The sequence below is a fragment of the Parasteatoda tepidariorum genome, chromosome 4, assembly GCF_982258835.1.
Source record: "Parasteatoda tepidariorum strain Cologne lab strain chromosome 4, Ptep-v5.0, whole genome shotgun sequence".
NCBI classification, from domain to species: Eukaryota; Metazoa; Arthropoda; class Arachnida; order Araneae; family Theridiidae; genus Parasteatoda; species Parasteatoda tepidariorum.
The window spans coordinates 55,029,931-55,042,672 of NC_141758.1; the positions used below are offsets into that span (position 1 = coordinate 55,029,931).

At 31.1% G+C, this 12,742-nt stretch overlaps 1 protein-coding gene across 1 annotated transcript; it reads right to left on the reverse strand.

The window, feature by feature from the left end:
- Positions 1-1,841: 1,841 nt before the first annotated feature.
- On the reverse strand, positions 1,842-11,041 carry LOC107442877 (uncharacterized). Its single transcript, XM_016056544.3, has 5 exons — positions 10,943-11,041; positions 9,797-9,917; positions 6,625-6,743; positions 2,983-3,180; positions 1,842-2,079 (listed from the first exon to the last, which is right to left on the reverse strand). Exons 1-5 carry the CDS (start codon positions 11,028-11,030, stop codon positions 2,012-2,014), a joined length of 594 nt encoding a protein of 197 aa, XP_015912030.2. The 5' UTR covers positions 11,031-11,041; the 3' UTR covers positions 1,842-2,011.
- Positions 11,042-12,742: the final 1,701 nt, after the last annotated feature.

A 12,742-nucleotide genomic window follows, 5' to 3' on the forward strand; every position in this document is an offset into this window, starting at 1 on the left:
CTGTGTTTTACTATCTTACAACCAATATTTCTTAACTATCCACATATATTTGTACAATGTTCTGTTACATATTTATACATAGCTTAGGGTCATCACTTAACTAGATCTGCTGGATTACAGGTTGAAAATTATTTTGCTTCAATATTATCAACGGGACAGTCCCTGGCCATATCATATGATATGCAGCAGATATCTGCTGCTGTTACCAAAAATGTTTTTAACAATTTAATCCTTCCTTAAGTTTACAACTTTTTCGTCATAGCGATGCCCTATACCCAATTAATTTTTATTTACTATCCCTGACCAAGTGTCAATTTGTCATAGCAATTATTAATTTTACCAATTTTACTCATGTCTTAAACATGCTTTGTATTTACCAATGTTTCTATATTGCGTTCTCTTTTCTAACTGTGCTTAACACAACTCAACATAAATTTTCTGAGTTTTATATCCCTCACTAGTAGGGGATCAACTAATTTAGCCTGTTTTCTATTCTTAGCTTTTCATAGTCTAATACCATCTTTTTTATAGATAAAAATTTTTTCACATGCCGCCACTGGTAGCACCGTAACATATTCGGCTTTTGTCCCGTTTGGTCCATTTTAAACTAATTTCGCTTCGACCACCGGCCCCACTCTTTATCTTTTGAGTTTTCATAGTATTTTATTGTTTTAGTAGTCTGTTTAATTTTTAGCTTAGTATCACATATCAAAATTTAAAATAATTTCATACTAGCTCCGACCATCGGACCATTATTTAAATTTGCTTTCTTTTAGGTTCCTCTAATATCTGACGCTTATCTAACTAATTATGATACCAATCAATCAAATTAACGTTTTTTATACTCGCTCCGACCTCCAGACTCACTTTCTAGTTTCTTGTTTTTTACAGTTTTAACAAATATTGGTTGCCTGTACTCAATATATTTTGTTCCTAATCAACATAACCAATACTTTCCCCACTCGCTCCGACGGCCGGACCCATTTTCTAACGGTTAGTACAAACCATTTAAAATTTATTTGAATAAGAACAGCATTCAGAAAGGATTCTGCAAGTGAAACAGGAGAAGTTTATCAAAGAAATTTTTTTAAAAAAAAAGCTTTCTGGATATATATTTATTCTACAATTATTAAGTTTTGCATTTTTAATATCCATTGCGAAAGATTCTTGTAAGTAACTATTTTTTGATGCATGATAAAATATCAACGAGAAATCTTGCCATAGCTGTATGGCAAAGGTGTACCATAGCCTATGGAAAAATATTTCGTCATAAGCTGTAGCACATCTTAGTTTTATGGCAAAAATTTGCCATATAAAAAAATGCCATAGGATATTCCTATGGGGTTTTGCCTATGGTAAAATTTTGCCACACACTTTTGCCATATACGCATAGCAAAATTTTGCCATATAAAAAAATGCCATAGGAATATCCTATGGCATTCTTTATGGCAAACCTATGGCAAATTTTCCTAAGGGTATATATATATATATATATATATATATATATATATATATATATATATATATATATATATATATATATATATATATATATATATATATATATATATATATATATATATATATATATATATATATATATATATATATATATATATATATATATATATATACTAATGTTGCCCCTTATATTAGCTGCTCGAATTTTAAAACCCTAGCACAAACATCCCTTTGTTATTATAAGATTTTTGCCATGTAAATAAATTCTTTCAACTATTGCTGAGTTTCCATATTTTGTCAAATAAAATTAAATCATAACTTTTGCACACTATGTCATTATTGCAATGACACGGGGTAATATTAAATGTAAAAAACATGGAAACTCAAAAAAAAATTTATTTGCTCAAGTACAATAGAATTTATTTTAAGTAATAAATAAGCATAATAGCATTGCAACATTGCTTAATAACATTGTAATTTACATTTATTGATATTTTTCTTTAAAAAAATAACATTGTACTTTATAAAACACAGTAATTTTTCAAATATTTTATGCATTCTTCAAGTCAAAATATTCTTTCGGTTCTTTTTCACTTGGCTCCGGAACAAGGATTATACCTAAAATAAAAACTGATATGTTAGAGTTGGCTTTTTAATTACCTAAAAATTAAAATACCTTTTTAGCGTTTCAATTTCTAACGGTGAAACGTCAATTTGACGAGCACAATTCGTTGTGGAAAAATTCGTCTCCAGATCAATTAGTCGTAGGACAATTCGTCTCGGCGACATTTCGTTGTTTGCGCAATTCGTCGTGAGCGCAATTCGTAGCAGGCACAACTTGTCATATTAACAATTCGTAGCGAGAAAATTTCTTGCTGTTTCGATAAAATACGAAGATAAACTCTTGCATTGTCTGCGAAATCTAACTAAATATTTATTTATTGGTCATTCAAAAATTACGAACGCTTCTCAGAAGGGTGGGATCAATTTACATTGATATTGGCGCAGTTGGTTTGTCGTCGGCCTTCTGAGCCCAAGTCTGCGGGTTCGATCCCCGGCCCAAACACCGGATTTTCGGATGCAGAAAATCCTCAGCAGCCACGTCGTATGATTATGCTGCATGTAAAAGATCCCTGGAGTGCCTTATTGGCTCTTGGCATTTCCGACAAAATTGAATTCCTAGTGCACTTTAGCATCCAAATAGAGTCTCGGTGCTGCCATCTAGTGTGGCAGAAGCTAGACGTCCAAATTAAAATGACTAACGGTATCTCACCCATTGTGGTGGTCCTGAAAGAGTGGATACCACCTCTGAAGAACGCACCAGGTCTGCTCATCGGCAAGACAAATTGTGCAGCTCATTGGAAATAAAAAATAAAAAATTTATTTAGACTTAAGAAATTTATTAGACTTACTCTAACACAACACTAGAGCGACAAAGAGAAAATTACAGTCTTGTCGCACGTCTAGTATTTAAAAAATCAAAACTTCACACATGTATAAGTATCGAATGTTCATAAATACCAGAGCCAGGTCTAGCACAGTGGGGTAATTTTGGTGTCCAATTCCCGTCTATATTGCAGCGATAAGTTTTCTTTGGAACAGCGCGTCTGTTCTCAAAATGCTCACAGGATATGTCACAAGAAGTTCCTTTATCTACAAAATGTGTGGCGCACTTCATTTTACCACCTGGTTGCAGCGTGACACCACAATCAACAAATGCTGTAAAGAAGAGATATTAGCAAAACAATAACATTAAAATGAGCTCAGTGTTTCGATGATTTAGTAATCAAAAGTTAAACAAAAAAAAAGCGATTTACAATATACAGCCGCTATATTTGGTCTGATGTTCATGTTAAATTTTCTTGCCAGTTCTTTATAACTAGTAAATGCAGCATGCATGCTATTTATGTAAGCATTCAACTTGCATAAACACATATCAGAAAACAGTGTAAGGCTGATTTTAATGTCAGCAACCAATCATCAATAACAAATCTTTATCACAAAGTCTAAAAAGGTTTATAAATGATTATCAAATGAACCATGCAAGCTTGAAACGATGTTAAATTTAACTATTCTATTTTACACGCTATGTGGTTCGCATTAAGCTTGCATGAACAACCCTGTTATCTCGAGACGGAATCTGCCTTTACAAAACAAAGCTAGAAAAACCTTATGAAATCAAGGATTATTCACCATTCGCAAATCAAGAGTAAAAAACGTTCTCAAACCAAGGAAAATTTCAACTACCCAAGTTTCATTTTATATTTTATGATCATCGCTGATTATTTGTGCAGTCTTTTATATACTTTCTTTAACACTTTAGATAAGGCTGACTTTATCATTAAGTTAACGCAAGCAAAATGTTGCATATGAGAGACAAAAATAATATTTACAGTACCTCTTAATAAAATTGAGATTCTTTTGCAAACATTTTTGTGTGTCTTTATTCGATCTTTAAGAAAACAAGCTTTGCATACTAATATTTCTACTAAGTTTACAAAAGGATTAATTAGTCAATCTTTCTGTGCCAACCAAATAAAGAGTAAAATATAACGTTCGCCGTAACGCTACATGATATCTAGGATTCTGTTATGTAATTATAAAATCGAAGAGTGAAATACAATTTTAACATTTTCATAATGAACATTTTAACATTACTAATAAAGTACAATTTTAACATTCATTTTCATGTATGAGCCTAGTCATATATCAATAAAAATAACTAATCAATCATTATAAATTTTTTACTTTAATACATCATGTTGAACAAAGAATTTCAATATAATAATGTTTTAAACTTTACTTTAATACAGTACCAGCTAAAAAATAGCTCAGAAAAAGGCTTTTTTAATGTATTTTCTTACAGTGTTGTGAGAAGCTATTTAAAATTCTAATTTAAGTACTGATTCTACGAAGTTTTTGGACTTCCTGTCATCCACATTACAAATAAACTATAGTAGGAATTAACAAAAAATTTTAAAATTTCATAATTGCTTGAGAGATTCCTTGAGATATTCATCCATTTTTCCACGTAGGCGAATTTCCTACCCCCTTCCTTATCTGTCGTACATTGAAAGCGATATTGAGTGATCGTCTTGTACTAATCCAGAATGCTCTGAGTGTGTACTAGTCCCGCAGTGGACTGATTGTTAAGACACGGTTCTCAGCAGATCATCGAAGTCAAGCATCACTGACTGCGGTCAGTGCGCGAGTGGGTGACCACTTGGATCAGTCCGCTTAGGGACCGAGATTGTGCGGCATTGGTCCTCGTTAAACCTCGTCTATCGTAAAGTGCTCGACTTCACCTGCAGGTCGTCGGGCTACCGAAACGGGGGTGCCATCCTCTCTGCAGAGGATCAAAATTTTGATGGCATGTCTTCGGATCATCCTCGGGAATGTTTCCCAGAACGTCGCCAATAGCCCATTGCGCAGCTCTAGTGTGACGTAAAAGAACTACAGCAACTGAGAGCGTACTAGGCATGATTCTTTATCACCTTCACGAGATCATCAAATAAAACCAATTGTTTTTTTAATCTTCAGTCAAAAATGGAGCAAAAGAGTTCCGATTTCTGTTTCTGTTGGATCGTAAAACTAGTTAAAGTGATTCTTTGCTTACCTGACATGGTAACTTCCATTTCCTGACATTCGTTTACCTGATATGACATTTAAAGATATTTTTATCAGCAAGTAAGACTCCTCAGTTCCACCTTACACCTAATTGCTGAAGCGTCACCCCTTCGTACGGCAAAACGAAGGGGTGTGCAACCCTGAGTTCACCAGCCCTCCTTAACTCCCCATATCATCTCACCTATCAAAGATTCAGCTTCTTAGAGGGGTGGGGTCTGAAATCCAGGTGCATCTAAATGTGGATGAATCTCCCAAGATACCAGTTTGAGAATACTGCAAGAACTGAAACTCTGCTTTAGAATATTTTGACCATCTTTTAACTTTAAGAGATGCTGACAAATTAAATATAACTTGCATGTTCAAAACTTAATTGATAATACTTGTTTGCTTCAAGGCTATTCTCCACAATCTATATCATCATATGAAATAACTTTTTATAGCGAATAGTATGCTACTTTTATAATACTTCAGAGTTAGTAACAGTTATTCATGATTATTGCGTTACATGTAGTCACTACTCTTTTTACTAATCTGAAAATGGTGCAAAATGTCAACTTAAAAAAAACTCTACTATTTTATGGAATAAAGCAATTTGTAATATAACTTATTTTGTTAATCAAAAAATTTATCCAATGCTGTTTTGTTTTGATTCATAAAATATGGAAAAAATAAGAATTAATCATTCATTTTGCTGATTTTTATTTAAATAAAATTTTTATAATGCTTTCAAGTACTTCCATGCACTGTAAAAAATTTTGGTGCATAGTTGCCACCATTTTCGGTTGGTGTATACTAGAATCATTTACAATGCGTGTAGCCACTTTTTTTTATTTTTCTCACTGTTATAGTTTTATTAATTTATTTAATCCATTTTTTTTATAACTAACAACACATATTTTCATGCACATTAGAATCAATTTAATGGCTTCATTGCAAAAATACTTCGTTTAAAAGGCAAGCACTTTTTTAGTAATATATTCGCACTAAGTTTTGCAAACAATTGTTATTTTGTCAATTATATATTACTTTTTCTTGATTTTTATGTAATTTTTTGCAATTTTTTTGATAACTGCAATTTCGAACTTAAAAATTTAATCAGTTTACTTCACCAAATATAGTGGAAACTATATACAATAAGCCTTTACCAAGTAATATATGCACGACTCTGAAAATTGCACTATACTCAACAAATTAGAATTTAATTTTTCTTAAAAAACAATAATTTTATATACAAATTTATCCTAAACACTCAATGTGAACAACTCATGACATTCTGATAGTTTTAAAAGTTGTTCACCAAATTATTAAGAAAGTAAGTCCGATGCATTCCTGGAAAATAAGAGTTACGTATAAAATATAGCTTATTGTGAATTTATAGGGATTAGCGGCATAATATTTCATGAAAGAAATGAAGTAAACAGTTATGACTGTGTAATGGAGAATCCATGTCGAAAAATAAAACATTGCTTCCTGAGTTTGAAAACAAGAATCTTCTACCAAAGTTATTAATACAATAGTTTTAACTAAGAATCTTACGTTTACAATCATCGAACATTCGGCGTGGTGTCCATTGCCCAACATCTGTAAAACATCTCATCTTATGTTGCACTCCAGTACTCAGTGTATATCCAAAGACACAGGTTTGCAAACATTCTCTATAAACATATAATATTCATTAACAAATATCTTAAAAATCCCTTACATCTATTTAAATTTTGATGTGAAATTCATCAAAAAAACTCCTTATACTTATTGAAAATTCTATAAAACTAATTAATATGAAGAATTTCCTTATATTCATTCAACCAAAGGCATGTGTATTCCTCTTTGCATTCAACACAACACATTAAACTCAACGAGAAATCGGTTAAAAATGAAAACATGTAATATTCGATAAGGGTTCGGTCAGAATTAGCAAAAATGCACGAGGAAAGAACATTATATCTTCTTTTGAACATAATATAAAAGGAATGATCACTTTCGAACATAATGTTCAGCATGATTTCGTGTTTAAATATATTTATATATATTTAACATCGATAGTTTTAAATATATTTAACATCTTGTGAAATTCGTTTGCTTTAATTAGTTAATATAATTCAAAAGTTTTTTATTGAAGCTCAAAATTATGTATTGCAATTATACTCTTAGAAGTATCCCCATTATAAGCATTGGAAAGAAAATTAAAGTTAGCTCTATAAATTACGAAATATCCTATTAAAGTCTGACGTAACTGATTGATCATCGATGGGTTCTCAGTGGACAGGTAAGGGGAATGACGTCAGCTTAGAAATCTCTATAAAACTAATACGTACTATATTTAAACCTTCCGATAATTTTTTCATTCGTATGGCATTGGTTTACCTTAAATTCTGATTTTAAAAGTCATAGTTTTTATTATCTCCAATTTATTAAAAAGCACAAAACTGAAAGGAATAAAAGGATTTTACGCCATTCTCTAAAATATCATTGCAATGCTCATAAATATCATGCTCAAAATTACCAAATTTTACCACACTTGCCAAACTTTATCACATGTTATTAAATTATAATTTCTGCATGGTTTTACCAAAATCATTACCAAAGAGATTCAGTGAAAATTACAGAGCTTTTTTGTATTCTCATAAACCCAGAAACGTGGTATATCCTGGTAATTTTTACCATTCCTTTTTTTTCTCATGGCATTTATCTAGAGAGAAATATCAGTTGCGTAAATAGGTTTAAATCAAAAAAAAAGTATTAATGCATTATATACAGCAGAAAGTGGGGGGAAGGCCTGGTGGCTAAGATTCGGAAGACTGTTGAAGGTAAACTATTTGATTTAGAAACTATCAGATTTAATCAAGACATTCATTGTTTAGTTCTATAAAATTTATCATTCCCAAAAAGTCATAGATACACTTTTTTTTAAAATGATTTTTTTACAGATAAGTCAAATCACCTAATCCTTCTCCACCAGTGCCGCGGTTAGACCAAGTGCATATGTAAACTCTGTAGGAAATTTAGAAACGCTAATATTTCAGTGAAAAAGTAGCAGATATTTTTATTTTATGTATTAATTTCGGAATATTGTGTACAAAATTCAAATGTAAATTAGCTTTCGTGGACCCAACAAAAACGCTTTCCACATTAGACCTACTTTTTTTAATTAGAAAATACCACATTACAATATAAGCAATCAACATCTTTGTGTGTCGAGGAGTTAAGCATTTTTGATAAACCTGTTCTGTTATATTGGTTTCTGTTTATACGCTTTTCTTTTTTGATCGTTTTGCTTTGAAGAATTTTTTTTTCGTCACTGCAAATTAACTTTCTCTTCATTGAAAGCACATTTATTTTATGTTCTTTCATTTTTCCTTTTCTTTCTCCTGGCGTACTAAATCAGCTTTATATGGTGAAAGCAGTACTCTCACCATATAAAGAACCTCACCACTAATTGGCCCTACTCGGTCTTACCCCGATATCAGAGGTTATCAAAACGAAATAGAACAGTGTTAATTCTGAACAGAATGCTTACGGTTTGCTATGTTGAAAATCCTTAGTAAAACCATAATAATCTATGCTAAAAATCTTTTTTTAACGTGTAATGACTAATAAATACGAAAAGTTTAAAATCAAAAAACATAATAGAGCTGCCACAATAAAACAAACTTATATGAAACTTATATAATACAGTTTGTTCAGCAGTAACACGCCAATAAGGCAATTCTTTCTTAGTACCTAATAGCAGAACAAATCTCAATATAATCGAGATATAGTGCAGCTTTCAGGAGAGCTTTTCCAGACATCCGTCTCGCGTCGTGGCGGTTACTATGGAAACGAGGAAAAGTTACTTCGAATAGAGGTGTATGGGGAATAGTTTTGTCTTAATCATGACATAGGTCGGAGTGAGTAAGACAATCGACACCTTCTTTCCTCCATTTCATCCCCATTAGAGATGTGCTCTAGCTTGTTACCATAGCAGCAGACAATCCCAGATTTTTAGTCTGGAGGAGTTCTTCTCAAAGCCACACTAAACCCGGTCTTTCTCCACTCGCCTCAACTAAATAGTATATACATACTATATATACCAAATAAAGTCTCAACAATTAGTCTTATCGACTTCTATTTTTTTATCTCATTTTATTTAGTGTAAAAGTATACATGGGAAACAACACTCTCTAGTAAGATCCACCCCCTTTTGACCACTCTTCTCAGTAAATTAAAGATGGTACCTAAAACTCACCCAGAAGGTACATTTTATAAAATTCGAGATCAAATGAGGGTAAGAAGTATTGGCACTCTGAGTGTCGGCACTTAATACCGCGAGATCAATTTTTACCTTAAACTTTTACGGAACAAAAAAAAAGCTGATATAGCGTAATTTTTACAGAAATATTTACTTTAAAATCACTGAATCATAACAAAATTTTTACAGCGGGGGTGAGGGAAATATAAAGTATTCAGAAAATTTCAAGAGATAGAATGACGTCAAATGAAAAAAATTATTTTAAGTATTTTGGGGATATTAAACTATTTGAATTTCTGAAAGCATCATAGGAAGATTAGTCAATTGATAATTAAATATCAGAAGACAGTATAGTTGGGATGCGTATCACAAATTATACAACTGAAAGGATTGGGTTGAAAATAGCATGCAATACTTAATACAACTAAATTAAATAAACATATTTTTATGTATTTAAAAAAAATGATAGGAGAATATTACATTTTCGATGGAAAACTTTTGCAGTATAGTTGAGAGTGATCGAGAGATTTCGGCAATTGGCAGGAAGATGGCGAACGAGCATCTCTGTGGTGTTCATCGATTATTTCCTCAGAAGTCAGATCTAGAATTTACGAAATAATAATAAACTAATCTTCGATAGTATAAAATCTAATTAACAAATCTACCGTTCTTTTTTCTGCTATTACTATATTTTATTTAAGATAAATCGATGTCAAAAATAAAAAAAATTCGGAAAACAGCAATTGGTCGAATTCAATGAAAGCTTATCGTTTAAACTATACCACAATATGACGAAGAGCAATCTTTAAAATTCAATTAAAATGCATTACCGTTTAAAGTAGACAACAATCTGGTAAACAGCAATCTGCCGAATTGAATAAGACAGCTGTTTTCTATTTGTAATAGACAAGAATCTGGTAAACAGAAATCTGTCGAACTCAAAGAAACAGCAGTTTCCTATTTGGAATAGGCAACAATCTGGGAGACAGAAATCTTCCAAATTCAAAGAAAGAACAGCGAAAATTTTATAATACAAAATCATGTTTCCGAACATAAAATCGATGCAAAATATGAACTAAAAAAATACTAAATTTCTATGAACTGAAAATATTATAAAAGATATATTTTTTAAAAAAAATGATAAAATAATAACACTGCTAAATCATTGACTCAATTTCTTTCATTCTCTAGCTTCTTTATTATAAACACATACTAAATCACTACTCATCACTATCAATCACATGCTCATCACTATCAACTACACATACTAAACATATATATCAGCCTACTTCGTACACATACTTAAATGTATCAACTTTCTCTAAACAACATGAGAACGCATTGAAAATTGTTAACTACAGTAAAAAATTTCAACAAAATTTTAAAATGTTTCTTAAAGATGTCTTCAATTAGTGGTGGTCTAATCCTAAAATTACCATGAAAAACATTTTAGAGCTCAATTAGCAACAAAAAAGCTTATTCATAACTTCGACTTTATTATATCTCCATTATAAGTCAAACTTCAAGGGAATCCATCATAAGTCAAACTTCAAGGGAATTAATACGTCATAAAAAAGCTGAGATTTGGCTTGTCTGGCACAATATTCAGTTTCCTACAATACTTACCGACTGAAACAGAATAAGTTCTAATCTTTGGTTTAATTTTTATATCAATTCCATCTTCCGCCAGTACTTCGTGTTCTATTATAACCATCCATATCGAAATAACTTCTGCAAGATAAAAACAATACTAATTGCATCCAAAGAGTATATGTTTATGAATATGTATAAAAAAAGTACATGCGCAAAATTTTATAAAATAAGTCAATGGAAATAATAGAATTAAACCGAACAATATACAGAATCGTTTGATGTTGACAGTCGCTAAGACGTAGTACATAAACTTCAAAATAAAAATTTTAATCAAGCTGTGCTCCCATTTTTAAAACTGATACTTTTTTTATAGTGTTACATAATTGGACACCTTCAAGTGACGTCATCATGGGTAAATCCTGGCATTCGTATATGCCACGATTTAGGAGCCAACCAGGTTCAACACACACGCGTGACGTCGCGTACAAGTATCGAATTAAATCTGATCCGAAAATTGATTCAACGTGATATGATAACAAGCCAATTGCTGTAGCGTTAACCCGCAAAACACAACCACGCGATCAGGCCCAACCATGTGATTTAAATCACATGATTAAGATTTTATCAGCAGTCAATGTTAATTTTCTAATAACCAATAGTCTCTCAAGAACTGTTCTCTTAAAGTATCATAAAGGACTCTTTTATTAAAGTTATAACCCTCTCTGTATTAATATATTTTGATAAATAAATTTAAAATTTCTAAGCGAATTTTGCACAAGTTAAAAACACTCCAGAACTCAAAAAGTGTTTTAAAATATCATTTTTTATTCAAAAACAGAAGTTTAAATTTGAAAATAAAACTGTTCCGAAAATAGGTCTATTATAAATTAGTTGAATCAAAAAAAGTATACATTCTTTTTCTCGTTGTAATTACAAATTACATTGTAGAGATACCTTGTCGGGGAATTTCTTTTATTTTGAGCATAGAGCTCAAAATGAGTGCAAAAGAAAATTAATAAATAATGAACATGGTTGAAAATGTGCGGTTAAAAAATTGAATATGTGGCAACAAACAAAAAGCAATAAGAAAAAGAAAAAAATAATTCGGAATGCACGTTTGAAGCGAAACCTAAATACAAATCAAAATGCGCTTTTTTAATATTAAACAATGACCTATTTTTAACACCTATACTCCTAAAAATATACTAAACAATTTTAATTCACTTGCTTTTATTAAAACAACAAATAAATTCATTATTCGTAATGAACTTGCTAATTTTTATAATACAGTAGTCCTAATAGTAGTACAGCGAACAAAATCAAATGCTTCATCCGTTTTCTTAAACGCGCAAGATGAGCTATTTCCACTTTTTCAAAAGGCTCATTTTCAACTGTTTCCACTTTTTCAATCACGAATTTCAAGCTAATTCCACTTTTTCAACCGTGCATGTTGATTTTTTCAAACGATGTTGAGCTATTTCTATTTTTTCAATCGTGCATGTCGAACTATTTCCACTTTTTCAAACGCGCGTGTTCATCTATTTCCATTTCAAACTATGTCCATTTTTCTTGAATGCGTAATTTAGGCTATGTACAAATAAAAATTTATACCGAAAAGTTTTTAAAATGCATAATATGTAATATTCAGAAATATAAAAGCTTATTCTAAAAATTTTTCTTTTATGAAAATGTGAGAGTTAATTCATTCATATTTTAAGATACGTAATATTTTATAATTTATTTGGCTAAAAGTTGAAATAAATCATTCTTACAAATTGAAAAATTACTTACGAATTGATAACAAGATTGAATGCTTCATAATTAAAATATAGA